Consider the following 15276-nt stretch of genomic DNA (forward strand, 5'->3'; position numbering starts at 1 on the left):
TCTCCAGTTCCCCACTGTCTCAGTTTATTTCTGATTTTTACTGTGAGGTGTCCACTCTCCTTGTTTATCTTACTCACCAACCATGCTTGTGAATCAGTCTTATACTTCAAAAAATATTGAACTCCACATTATTTCGTCAGAGTACTTAAAAAATCTTAATTTCTTTGCATACTTATTAGTTATTTGACCAAAGGTTTCTTGAGTAGGGTAAATAGAAAAATTAATTTCTGGCCACCCCTTGTTACTTTTCAGACCCCTTCTGAACCTAAAAGTTTTCAAACTAAAATATATATGTACCAAGAAATTTATATGTACAAGTTGCTTCTTAGGCATGATGAGCTATACATGTTGTATACATCAGCACAGCTAGCATTCATCTTTAAGCTAAACACTCATTGGATGGGCATTTATAGTGATGAAGTTTGTGGATTGTACATAACAGATGAGTGTTTGTAAACTTGAAGGTCCATTCATGGTTCTATATGGTTAAGAAATACTTAGATAAATTTATTGGACTTGTAGTTTTAATGGCTCTTTTGATTTTAAAGGGTCATGGGGGTTACCTAGCAAACATTTTGAAGCTTGCCAGCATTTTTGGGGGCCCATTCTATCTTAGGCCTCTGCTGATTTTGAGCCCTTAATACTATTGATCATTATAAGGACACTTTGGTAATGCTTATATTTTGTATGTAATTTTTTAAGAAATTTACAGAACCAAATAATTATTGGACTATTTTTAAATGTGGCATTTAAATTTGTAATATTAAGATAAGTGCTTAGTTCAGCTTTGGCCTCTCTGAGATTGTAGTTTTGCATTATTTTAAGTCTGGAATTTGATATGGTTAAATGGAAGTTGTAAAACTGTAAATATTAGTAGTGTTAAGTTTTTTTTTTGTGAAAATAATTTTTTAGTTTAGAAAGCCATCAAATAGGCTTGGCTGTTTGACAAACAACTTAAAAAGGATATTACTTCTTTGAACCTTTTGATGGGTCATTTGGTTATTGTTTAACCCTATCATGATGGGGTGCTAATCAAGGCCATGCCATTGGGTTTGTTGTCTTGAATTCAAAATTTTATTGAACTACAATTATATGATTTTATATCTGAGTTTGGAATCAGATTGTAGATTAAAACTCAAACTTTAACATTATTTGAGTTAATTTCTTAATTTAAAAGTAAATATTAATAGAACACACCTAAATATAAATTTTTGAGTTGTGGCATGTTGAATGCAGCACTGGATCAAATTAGATGTTTGTGGTGTCAGAAGACTTAAGTCTGTAGTTTAATATGAATTACGAACTCAAATTACCAACATTGACAAGCTAGAATATAAAATAAGCATGAATTGTCTGTACAATATCACAGTTTCAGTGGCATCAGTATTTGCAGCAATTAGTCAATCAAAGTGTAAGACTGTTGTAAATATTGTCCATATGAACACGATAGTCTTTGTTCAATAGTGCCTGCATCAGTGACATGATGCAATCATCATGAAGCATGTTGGAAATAGTTGCCTTAAAATAATTATTATTTCTGGTGTAAACTTTACAAAGCCTGTATGACTTGATGCTGAAGTGAGATATCTTGATTGGTATGTGTTGTTTGAGGGAAAGTTTTATCTTTCCAGAGCATGAGGCTCTCATTGATACTAATGCCCCTTTCAGGTATGTACAGTTCTTTGCATTTCTTGTGAAATATGTTCATTGGTGGTTTCAGTTTGAAAAGTTTTACTGGTGTCCCACTTCATCCAGTATAAGACTGTTTGCAAAATGCAAATATTTATGTAGCAGTGTGAATCTTATTTCAGTCATAGTTTTGTAGAAAAATAGTGTTCAAAACAGTGGCTGATGACTAAAATGCTGTACAGTTTCAGGCTTGTGAATAATGTCTTTATGATATAAAAAGACAAGAAATGGTGGTTAAAAAACTGCTAAATTACACCACCATTACATAGCCATATAATCAAAACGTCCAGTAAACAATGTAGAATAGCTATAAAAGAAATAATTGCTCAAACAAGATAAAACTGCCTCCCCATCATAGAAATGCTCAAATGACATCAGGAGGAGTTAACTTGTTCCTCCCAGGAGAAACACAGCATTCAGAAGTTACTTCTGAGTTAACTTGTCTCCCTCCAGTTAAGGGGTAAGATTGATAAATTTTAGTGGAATTGTATGGTATCAGTGTAGTTATTTATAATTTTTTGGTTATTCAACTGCATATATAAAACAAAAAATATTTCATATCCTCCACATATGAAATTTTAAAAGGCTTAGCAAACTGTGTCAAGCAGCAATTGAGTTCAAAGCTTATAGCTAGATAATTGTTTGCTCTACTTTTTTCATTTGATGTTCTACATTTTAAAAAGTATAACTAACTTAATTCTAAGTAGTCTTTATACGTAATGTATGATAATTGAAATGTAATTGTATGTTACAAAATACTCATCTAATGAAACAGCCAAGATAGATCACTTTGTAAAGATTGATGGTCAGTTTTATGTTACTGGGTATGGTAATATCAGTGCATGTGCTGAGTCAATGCAACTTCTGTAATGCAAGCTTAGCACCACTGGAAGATCAATAAAATAACAAATATATAATATTACAAGATTTAAGCTATTTAGACTAAACATTTCTATTTGTGTTATCTGTAGTCTTTCTAGAATGAAAAAAGTATAATTTATATTTCCTAATTTTTTTTATGGTTGATTAGATTGGTCAACTTGACAGACCCCACATAGCTAGCAAAGAGAAAATAACAGCCAAAATAGTCTTACTGAAAACAAATGTGTGAAATGTATTTAGGAGGTTTTAGAGATTGCACAAATTATATTAGAGATTTTTGGGATAAAAAATAGTTTTTTTGTCATAACATGAAATCATTTTGCATTTGGACTATATTCACAAACAATTCTTTAGGAAGAAATAGTTCATTACAAAATCTGATTTGTTTACAAAAAATATGCAGTCTTTACTAAAAGTCTATTAAATTTTGTGAAGATGCACACACTGCATCAAAAGTTATAGTATAAATACTTGTGCAAATGTGTATATGAACTTGTGTACATGATACCACACCTGTTGTGAAAGAGTTAAGTAAATTAGATGTCTGATTTTGCTTAACATTGTTCCATGGAACTCTCATGAAAACAAAACAGCTGTTGGTTTTTGTTTATAAAGATGTGCACACACAGTGTTTTTTCTTAATACACTCCGTTGAAATTAAATAGGACGAGCAGAAATGTTAATGATTTTAGTTATTAATTTTCATATGTACTTTATGTTCCTTGTATTATTTATTGTAAATTTTTGCAAATGCTGTATTTTCAAACGTTTCTTTCTGTCTTATACATTTTAGCAAAAGTAAACAAAATGTCAAGTGAAGATAATGAGGGATATGTTCTTCGTGTTCGAGGACTTCCATGGTCAGCAACAAAAGAAGAAATTATGAACTTCTTTTCAGGCAAGTTTTTTTTTTAAGTTATTATAAGATGCATTTGTTGACTTGTAGAAATGTAAGAAAGCCTATTCATTTTTCAGCTTACTGAACATGGTTGAATTATATGAAATAACATCTTAATCAGATATTTTAATGCATTTAAAGGTAAACTTAGTTTGTAAGTTTTATCAGTAATATATTTGTGCATCTTTGTGTTGAACATGTATATATTTAAACCTACTGAGAAAGGAAATATACACACATCTGGTTTTGTGGAATAAATTTCTGTAATTTTGTGAATACAGTAGTTCTAGGTGATATATTGATAATATTTTGCAGAAGGGCAACAAAAGTACAAGCTATTTTCTCAGTATTTCAGTTTGTGTAATCATGCATTAGTGAGAAAGTAAAAAGTTTTTTTTTTTTTTTTTTGCAAATCTATGGTATTTATTTTCTCCAGAAGAAAGGGTGGGGGATTATTTTGACATTTAATTTGGTATGTAAGGAATGTATATTATGAAGCTAGAACTAACACAAGTAACATGCATTGCCGTTTAACATCAGTATACCTGGACAAATATAATGAACTTCTAAAAGCATCTCCCTCAACCTCTGGAACAAGCATAGATAAGACAGGTAGCTAAATTGAATACAGTATTCCCTTGCTATTCGCGGGAGTTGCGTTCTTTACCCCCTGCGAATAGCGAAAATCTGCAAATATTGGATGCAGTTTTAAAACTTCTATGTATGAGATTATATACGGTACTAAATGCTTCCCAGACACTCACTAAAGACACTCTTACTCATTAATACAGTAATAATGTAGTGATATTGCATGCAGTCATGTATTTCACTAATGTAAACACATTTTAATTTTGTACTGCAACAATATTTTAATCAAAAAGAAACGTACATAGTATAGTTACCCATACTGTATTACTGTACCGTAAAGTCATTTTCTATGGGTACAACACGTAATAGAATTGACATAAAGTGGAACAAATTTAAAGGCAAACTTAGACAGATAAATACAGTACTCACTGTTCAGGTAATAATAATACAGTACAGTACAATTCAGTAATAATTGTTCGATAAAGACGTCAATCGATAAAACTGCTTGAGAGAGTAAATACAGACATACCCTTGAAAAGCGCTTTTAGTCTCTATGACCTACAAAACCTGGTTTACCAAGCATTCGTTTTATGACGTATACGCTAGCCTGGTATACCGCATACGATGCAATAGGGTTAGAGCCTAACCCAATAATACTGAATGGGGAACCGCGAATAGGTGAGGGTATACTGTACTTTATTTCCAGGTTTGTGTGAAATTGAACGTTAATATGAGCAATATCCAAAACTGTTGCTTATTGTATACATGAAGATCAAGTCCTTCTGTACAGTTGAGATAAAAAGGATTTACATTATTTCATTGTTAAATAGGGATTGTAAAATTTATTATTAATTCTATGTAGACAATAAAATCCTGTTTAGAAGATTTGGGTGATTAGTAGAATTTGATAATTGATTATTCTCTCATGAGGCTTGGTTAGTTGGGGTGATTGGAAATTTGTTTCACATGTTCATTCTAATTGTGAGTCATGATGAACTAATTAACCCTTGTGAGATGATGGGGCAGGGGTCAAAGGCCCTGCAATTGCATTTGTTGACTTGTATTCAAAATTTTATTGAACAATTTTACAAGTTTATATCAACAAGTTTGGAATCAAATGGTAGATTATAATTGAAATTTTATTATATATGAGTTAATTTATTGATTTAAAAATAAATATTAAAAGAACACACCTAAATATAAATTTTAGTGAGTTACATGGTGTGTTGAATAGAGCACTATTTAAAATTAATGTTTGTGATGTCAAAATACTAGGTATATACTTCCTTACAAATTAGGAACTCAAATTACCAATATTGGCAAGCTAGAATATAAAATAAGAACTGCTTATCTTTTTATTTTGCTGAAATATGACTTATGTACTGAATCAAACACAATGACTCAATTTAGCTTTTTCTGTTTTTTGCAAGTGGTTCCTTGTATACTATTACTTCAATGTATGACAAGTGAGTAACCAATAGACAGCTTAGAATGTCCCCCCAATATTTGTCTCAGCCATTTTAATCTGTGAAAAGGCTACCACATTCTTTCAAGGCCCTGCATGGTCAGTTGGTTAAGGCATTTGACTCGTAACCAGTGGGTCGCGGGTTTGAAATCCCCATCACACCAAACATCCTTGATCTTTCAGCTGTTGGGGCTTTATAACGTAATGGTCAATCCCACTATTTGTTGGTAAAAGAGTAGCTCAAGAGTTGGCAGTGGGTGGTGATGACAAGCTGCCTTCCCTCTAGTCTTACACTGCTAAATTAGGGAAGCTAGCACAGATAGCCCTCATGTAGCTTTGTGTGAAATTCAAAAACAAACATTCTTTCAAACCAAGATTTCTAGGAGAGAGCTCGTGTCTTTTGTCTGCTCAAAGTTTTATGTTGTATTTTTTAAAATCTAAATACATATTAGTTACCAAGCTTAATAAATTATTATGGAATTCTGTGGTATAAATATAGTTATTTATTTTTTGGTTATTCAGCTGTTTATGTAACACCTAAAAAACTTTTGTTTGGTATCCACCATGTGTGAAATTGTAAAAGGCTTATCAATTTATGTCTAGTAGCAATCGAGTTCAGAGTTTGTAGCTAGAAGAAATAATTGTTTGCTTTACATTTTATTAGATGTTCTGTATTTTAAGAAAAGTTAAACTAAATAGTAATAATCTATATACATAAATAATGTACAGTAATTGAAATGTGACTATATATTATAAAATACTAGTCCACTAAAACACAGCCAAGGTTAGTTTTATATTATTGGTTACATAACATGAGTGCATGTGCACTGCATTAATGCAAGTTGTAATGTTAGCAAGGCACTAGTGGAAGGTCAATATAAGAAAAAATATAAATATATAGCATTATGAGACTTGTGCTACTTACACTAAACATTTACATTTTTGTTTTATAATATACATTTACTCTAGCTTGTAAAAAGCACAATTTATATTTCCTTTTTTTTGTGTGTGATTACGAGGATGGTCAAATGACAGACCCCACTTAGTTAGGGTATAGAAAATAACAAAATATACAGTCTTACTGAAAACAAATGTTTGAATTGTATTTGGGAGATTTTAGAGATTATGCAAATGATATTTGAGATTTTTGGAATGAATAGTTTTTTTAATCGTAATGTGAAGTCATTTTGCACTCAGACTAGTTAAAAAACAGTCTTGATAGCTTCACAAGAAATCTTTAATAAAAGTATTTCATTAAAAAGTCTTATTTTGTGTACAAAATGCTTGTACTCTTCACTGAAAGTTACCAAATTTTGTGAAGATACACAATTTGTATTAAAAACTATAGTTCACAAATACTTAGTGTGCTTATGTGCAGACAAACTTGTTTATTATACTAAGCCTTTGAATTAATAGAAAGTAATGATAAATGTAATAGCAATATTTTGATTATATGGATAATTATCCTTATGAAATGGTAATAATCAGAAACATTAATTTTATTAAGTTAAATACTTTTATGATATCAATAAATTTAATCATAATTTTGATTGATTATTTTGTTGCACATTAATATAATTGCTGCCTGTAAGAAATCAATGGTTTTGTTTGAATCACCCATTTACAATTTTAACATGTCACTTCTGAATTATATAAAGAGTTGCTTCAAGACTTTTTTTTTTTTTGTGACAGGAAACAAAATGACTATTTACTTAACACTCCTATGAAAAGTGGGGCCTAATAGGCCCCAGAGCAACTTAAAAGGTTATTAATATTAGGCTAATAATTTTGTATTTAAATGAAATTGCCATTTAAATCCATTAATGAATGGATTAACGAGATTCCCACTGTCCCTATCTACTATCTAGCGAAACCACAGCCAGGGGAACGGGCTTGGAGAAATCAGGACTAGAAACGTCTTTTGTAGGAGTGTTAAAAGTTGAAGGGCACTTACTTTTTTGTCAGTGCTCATTATTTTAGTGTATATCAATAACTTTGTAACTAAACCAACACTAGAAGTTTCCAGCTCATTTGTCATAGGTGCCAACAAGGTGTATTGTTATCAGTAAATAAAATTATACAACTCTGCACTCTTTAAACTTATTATTTTGAAAACAAAGGGTTTAAATCCATTGTGCAATATTGATGGGTGATTAATGAAATTTCTTGTGATATTATCATATTTATTGTAATAATTTATGCTTGATGAAAAGGGTGAGGATTTAGGAGTTCAATCTAAGTATACTGGTGCTTATTTCATGATTTTATTTTGGAAGATTGGGGCTCTTGAATAGCAAACAGCATGACATTTATAAAGCTCATAATTAATAATGGGTTTGACATTTGTCAGATGCTTTTAGCAAAGATTGCTGATTTTGGATGTGGTATGCATAATGATATGAATGGTAATGCATTATTGCTGTCAGCATTACTTCTGAAGAAATTGTAGAAGTGCACTTATTTACTGATATCTCAAAAAACAAAATACTTAAAGGTTATCAAGTTGAAAACAAAAGATGCTTGTTTATACTTGTATTTATAAATCAGGTCTTATCATGCAAAAGTACAGCTGGAAGTAATGGTACAGATGCATTTGGATTCTTTCACTCTGGATATACTTTATTGCTCAGGACACATGTTTAGTGTCTTACATTCCAAATTTTATTTAGCTCCTGTTTGTTTGTTATACCAGTTAGTATAACAAACTCTTAGCTAATAATCCATATTTTAATAGTACATAAGTTTTAAGTCTAGAGGACAATATTTTTAAAAATCTTGAATTTTCTTAAGTGTGAAATGCTTCACACGTTTTCTGTATACATTTTGTTTTTAATTTATCTATCATCCCTTCAAAAGTATGAAATTAAATGTAAATTACTTGCTATAAAATCATTATTGCTCAGAAAAACTTAATTTTTATAGCCTTCAATTTTGTTTGGTTACAGAGCTATTGATTGGAAAATCATACTTTTCCTGTCACATCTTCTATTTAAGGATTTGTTAATAGTTCTCTCATATTTAATTATATATTTTATATAACCAATAGGAAGTGAATATTTTGTCTGTCAAATGAAGTATTGTATAACATTGTGTTCTGAATAGGTGATTGTCAATTTCACTTAGAGTACAAACTTACTTCTGGTGAGAAACCTAATGACAAGCTTGGATTAAATTGTAATGTCTCTTGTCTTATGGTTAGAAATCCAGAAAAAATTTTGAGACTTAAGGAAAATTGTTTAATTTTTGTTTGCTATTAGTTTGTTCTTTGGTACATTATTTAGATGAATAAAATTGTGTATTACTACTGTTAGTATTTAAAAAAAAGGCTTATGTGCTTTTAAAAAGCAACAACAGAAAAAAAGATTTATAAGTACTTTATTTTGTTTTTCATGTTCATTGTGTATTTATTATTATAAAAGTAAGCAAAATGTAAAATTAGGGATCTTTTTTAGGATAGTGAAGTTTGGATCAGGTAAAATAAATATATTTATTATAAGGCATACATACAAACAGCTCAGCTTGTTCTGAGCTGCATGCTTGTAGTACTTTGTGGGTAATGTAATTTGAGTGTAAGGTAAGTTTCATATTCTTTGAATTATTTATAATGGTGTAGATAGCAGTTAACTTCAAAAGGGCAATAAAATTATAAGTAGATGTATACTGTTATGAGCTTAAAGCTTCTTAGGATGAATATAGTTTGTCACAATTTGAAGTCATTTTAGAAAGAAAAGGGTAATTGAAATGTATTTTTTTTTGGTGGTAGTTACAAGGTGTTGGTCAGATTGATGATCCTGTTTAGAGATAAGGTAGAGAAAATAAAGGTTTTATTGAAGAGATTTTATTTTTCTAACTAGATGTTAAGATTGTGGGGGAGAAGATGGTATACACACAACATTATCACGTGAGGGAAGACCAAGTGGAGAAGCTTATATTGAAGTCTACAGTGAGGAAGATGTGAAAAAAGCATTAGAAAAACATAATGAACACATGGGACACAGATATATAGAAGGTACAGGAAGATGAATTTCTCATATACATTAATGTATAATACAACTTGTAAAACACTTAATAAGTGTTGTATAGTTTCATTTTAGAATACACACTTTGTTATTTGTGTATCTGTATCCCCTGAACTTTTGGTTTTCTTTAACAAAGCCAGATTTTATAGGAATAGTAATGCATTTAATTTATGTTAGTGTTATCAGTGTTAAATAAAATTAAATGGTCATAAAATTTATCAAAAATGTATTTACATAAAGAAAACACTACAGCAGGTATAGTAAAATGAAAAAATTAAAAAATGGCTAGACTTCTTGATTACTGCTTCTAATATTTCAAAAACAATTTAATGAACAAAATGTAAGTATTAATAATTATAAGTTGTAAAAATATGCAAATTAAACCTGAGCAGTTCAGAAATTAACAGGTCTATTCCTGTTATGGGAGAAAAGCAAAATATTACATTGATAATTTATCATGATTTCTTTTTATATTTCTATTTTCTGAGGAGGGCCAATATCTAAGAGCTAAGGTTCCTTGTTTTTTAATTAATTTAATTTCAGATTTTGCTATATTATGTAAGAAGGAATGTATGTTTTTGGAGTAACTTGAATTTATAATTGTGCATGTATTTTTTTAAGGTTTTCAGATTTAAAGAAAGTGAAATGAGGAGTACTAATATCTAAGATCTAAGGCTCATTTTTTTGCTAATCTATTTACTTTTGGATTTTCCTATATTGCTTAAAAGAGATGTGTTGATTTTGTGATACCTTTAATTTATAATTGTGGACATGTTTTTGCAAAAGTTTTCAGATCTAAAGAAAGTGAAATGAACTGGGTTATTAAACGAACTGGAGCTCACCAGCAAGACGCTTTAAGTGATGGTTGTGTGAGACTTCGGGGGCTTCCTTTTGGGTGTTCAAAGGAAGAGATTGCCCAGTTTTTCACAGGTAAGTGATTAAGTAATGTAAAAAAAAAAAAAAAAAAAAAAACGAATCATAAGTTCTAAACAAAATTAAAGTTGGAGAAGAATTTACAATTGTAACTTTACAAAATGTCTTATTTGCATAATTTATTTTACAAACATTAATATTTTGGCAACAGAGTAGTATTAAAGAATCTAATACTGCACAAAAATACAAAACTTACAAATGAGTGGAAAAAGTGTTGAGTTATTGAAAAAAATTGATTTGTGAAATGGAATTGTGTGAAAACAAAATGTCTTAATCTTTAATGTTGAGGAGAAATTTGTAATTACTGAGGTTTAACCCTGTGCCTACCAACTAATTGTACTTTATGTATTCATTAAAGTAATATCTCGTAAATAACACAACATCTGAAATGGACACTTCAAACATAACCATGTTAACTAATGAATGTTACAAATTATAACAATAAAAGCCATTACATGATACAGCTGTCTAAGTATACCATTATACAATAAGCCCCTTAAGTGTTGATCTGAAAACCACATTTGTAGTTGTAAATAATATAGTTATAGACCTAATGATGTCATGTGTTAGCCTGCATTATTAAAAGAAAGATTGCTGGGAAATTTATGTAAACTTATGAAATAGTATTTCTTTTATGTTTTATTAATAAAAAATACCTTTCTTTTATAATGTACAGTTATTTCAAAAAGGCTTCCTACAGAACCTCTATGTTCATTGAGGCAAAGCCCACCTTGAGGTGCCAGTTATTAAAACAGGTTTTTTTTTAAACTGAATATTTAGTTGTCAAAGTAATTGTCAATAAAACAAACAAATGAATCATTAGGAGTAATTTATTACATTTATATAGTGTACAAAAAATTGCATGATTATGATTAAGTTGGATTATTGGAAGACAAGATGCAGAGAGAATGAAGTATTGAATAAAATTAGAAATTTACAATCCATGTAAGGAAAGAAGCTAAGTCTGAAAAGTAGATTGAAGAAATAAATAACATGATGTTGCAATAGATACACAATTTAAAAATTTTAAAATTCAGATAAATTTGTGACCTCCAAAAAGTTTACTTTTCAGTGTTTTAATGTGACTAATTGCAAGCCATGATAGTCAGATTTATCGCTTTTTAATCTGGTCATATGATGTGTGTTTAGGTTTAACATTTCTTCATGATATTTAGATAACACTTTTCCACACACTTGCACAGATATTTACTAAATCTGGGTTTCTGTTTAATAATTCAGTATATTTTTTATACTTTATTATTTCCAAAGATTTACAGTTATTATCAGCTGTTATACCCTTTGGTTGAGCCATTATTACTGTTTTTTTCTCCACATTTTATGTTGCTTAGTTTGTACAAGCTCTGCTGTGGCTCATTTTACAATATCTTTGTTTCTTACTCATCTGTTATGTTCTAAACAATTCCAAATTACATTTTGTTTGTCCATTATAAATACTCTCATTCAGTTTTGTATATTCCAACTTTTTCTGTTAAAACTTATAGTAGTTAAACCTGGCAAAATTACAAGATGTGTAAGAAATGAAAAGATTGAAAATTTGGCTATGGAAAGAAGATATAACAAAAGATATTATGGAAAAAATGGAAATATTGGGTAGACTACAGGATTCTAGAACCATTAATATCCATTAATTTTTGTAAATGAAGTAAAGAAACAAATATGAATTAGTAAATAGAAACAAAGGTCTGGCAAATATCTGTGTAAGAATGCAATAAGATCTCCTCTAAGAATTATGCAAAAATAGTAAACCTAAACATGGGTTACATGACCTAATTAAAAAGATGTGACACTAGGTCTTGCTATTTCACTCCAAATTATGTTGAAACATTGTAAACATTTTGGATGCTATAGGTTAGCCTTAAGTAAAAGTCTTCAATTGTGTATATATTTTAATGTTGCATGATATATATATATTTACAGAAGTTCCAAGAAAACTGTAATTAAATTGGTTAATGGAAGAAAATAATCATGCCTGTTAAACAATGTATTTTTGAGCTGTTTAGTTTCTGGAGCTTACAAACTGTAAAACAAAACATCCAGTTGGTTGAATTGTATAGTTTTTGGCATCTAATTTGAAAAATGTTTTTAAATGACTTGAGGGCTGAAATTTCAGTAAGCAGTAAACATATACAAAGACAATAGATTATCAGTTTTGTTTAATTTGCTGACATATTATGCAAGTGGATAGCTTATGTTTCTCAAATAAAAATTACTGTTAGGTGGAGGAATTGAAATTTGTTAAGTATGTTTATTTTTTACTTTACCTAAAACAAATGTTAATAAAATGAACATTAAATCAAAATCTCCAGTCTGAATATTTCAACTATAATTCTACTTTGTAGGTGAAGATATAGAATTTTTTAGACTTTTTAAAAATGTTTTTTTGTCATTCTAAAAACAACATGAGATACTGCTTGCTGTATTTTATGTCTCCTGGTAGGAGAGTGGTATTGTGTTAAAATTAGGCATTCAATCCTCCTTGTGCCAGAGCAGATAGCCTGGTGTGATAAGAAACCATCCATGCCATATTTTGTACTTTTATCATTGAAAGTCTGCTTTCATGTGTTCAATCCAAAAATATCATATATACGTGTGGTATGCCTTGTCATTTCCTTCTATTATATGAAGTGTAGTTGTCTGCAAGTTTTTAAATGTTTGTATAATGGATTAACTTTTCTATATTAAAATCTTTAATAACCTGTATTGATATATAAAGGCACTTGATAGTTTATTTCATTATTGAATGAAGGCTAATAATTTTAGGTATTGTATTAAAATTAACAACTGTCTTCCTTGACAAATTATTCATGCAGAGTATTTTTAATGAGTAAACTGAAATGGACAGCAATTGCCATTTATTCCAGTTTAGATGAAAATTAAGTCACTAATTTATTGATGAATATGAATAAAAATACAAGCAGTGGTGATGTTTTAGCTTTTAATAACCTTGAAATTGAAATTTGAGTAATTTATAAAATTAAGAAAGTTATAAAAAAAGAAAAATCGGGGAGGTTTTTGATGATGAATAAGACTGTAAGATGTTTATTTAAGATAGTCACGTGACTTGGTTTGTACTCTTTATTTTTTAGTATGTAAGACACCATTTCCACAAGTCTGAATGTGTTACATTGTTCTTTTTATTTCACAGTCTAAATTCATCAATTATGCATAATTGTTGATTTGACCGACTTGAATACAAATGAAAAGAAACTTTGATACCGTGAGTGCAGTATTATATTAACATGCATTATATCACTACATAATGACCTCTATATTGGTTATAATGATAGGCTTTCAAAAGTTACTAAAACAGTTAACAACTAATTAGTTTAATTTTATTTCAAGTTTTAATAGTTTTTTATAAGCATTTTCATATGAATTTTATCAGTCATGTGCTAAAGTTTTTAAAATTTCAACTGAGGTTTTGTGCTTCAAACCATAAAATTGATTGGAATTCTTAATAAAACAAATCAGTACAATTCTCAGACACTGATGAATTTGGTTTTTCTTGCCAGTGCAGGTATTTCTCTTAGATGTATTATCTAAAATTATATTTGAGCTACACACACACACACACACACACACACACACACACACACACACACACACACACACACACACACACTACTCACCATGAAAGATAATTGTTGAGCATTTCATTCATAGTGAGAGCTGCTCAATAACGTATGGTAAATTCATATTTTTATTATGTTGCATTTTAAAATGTGAATGGTAGTATGGTTATTTCTTAAGAGTTTGTAGAATATTTTCCTTGTGAAGTAAAACTTGACATCAACATTATTTATGTCTTTTCTCTTTTAAAATTGAATGTTGAGCTTTTCTTGTGTGTGCAGCTTTTCAGACAAGAGACAGGTGAATACTTGGACAGACACTGTGGTTTGCAATAGATACAAGATTTAAAGTAATGAATATGAAATCAGCAAATATAACAACCACATCTGAAAGTCTCAATGGGAGTGCATTCAAACTATATTTTGACATTTGTTATTTTCACAAGTAGTGTGATGCAATCAAAAATTGTTTGTTTAGGAAAGGCATATAACAGGTCTTTCTGGTGAAAATATTTATGCATTCAGACCATAATAATGTTTTCAGATTGAGGATTTAAAATTTCTAATTTGTGGGAATTGGAAAGCAGAGGATCATGAGTTGCCTTGGGGCACCAAGACCATCCGTAAATAGACCTGCAACAAGTTTTACCACCCAACTTGACAAAGTATGGTATCTCATAATAGGTGGAAATCCATAAATATAAAATTTATGTACCTCTAGCAACATTTCACAACATAATGGAAAAGGATATTTGATGGAGAGGTGAAACAAGTTGTGCACACAAGCTTCTTCAAAATATCTAAGAATAGAAATAATGATGTAAAATTACACTCATTTTGGGAAAGCCATTAGGAAGATTATATTTTTTCAGAAATTATTTATTTAATTCATGCAATATGCTCTCTTTCATTCGTTGTAACCAAAGGAATACAGAAGGACCATGCATTCCTGATGGGGAAAACCAAGTAAAAAAAGATGAAGTTCCTTGGATCAAATTAAAAATTCTTTGGCAATGTGATATTTTGATCTCTGATATCAATTCAGTCATCATTACTTCATGCAGCTGGAGAATGAAATGGATATGCATGCTGGTTTGCAGGGAAACTTGCTGGTAAAGTCATTGGTTGCAGAATGTGTGTGTGTGTATTTCTGAAATGAACACTGGAGAGCCATCATCCTCGGATGGGAAGAGGGTTTGTGGAAAGTATGCA

The 15276-nt window shown here is 29.9% G+C and overlaps 1 protein-coding gene across 2 annotated transcripts in view; it reads left to right on the forward strand.

The window, feature by feature from the left end:
• Positions 1 to 3364: 3364 nt before the first annotated feature.
• The window catches only part of LOC143246362 (heterogeneous nuclear ribonucleoprotein H3-like), a 37811-nt gene continuing 25899 nt past the window's right edge, over positions 3365 to 15276 (forward strand). For both annotated transcript variants that reach the window (XM_076492941.1, XM_076492942.1), the window contains exons 1-3: positions 3365 to 3469; positions 9377 to 9531; positions 10328 to 10471. In XM_076492941.1, the coding sequence (XP_076349056.1) occupies positions 9510 to 9531; positions 10328 to 10471 (166 nt within the window). In that variant the 5' untranslated portion in view covers positions 3365 to 3469; positions 9377 to 9509. The remainder of the gene's footprint in view (positions 3470 to 9376; positions 9532 to 10327; positions 10472 to 15276) is intronic.

Source organism: Tachypleus tridentatus, chromosome 3, assembly GCF_004210375.1.
Source record: "Tachypleus tridentatus isolate NWPU-2018 chromosome 3, ASM421037v1, whole genome shotgun sequence".
NCBI lineage: Eukaryota > Metazoa > Arthropoda > Merostomata > Xiphosura > Limulidae > Tachypleus > Tachypleus tridentatus.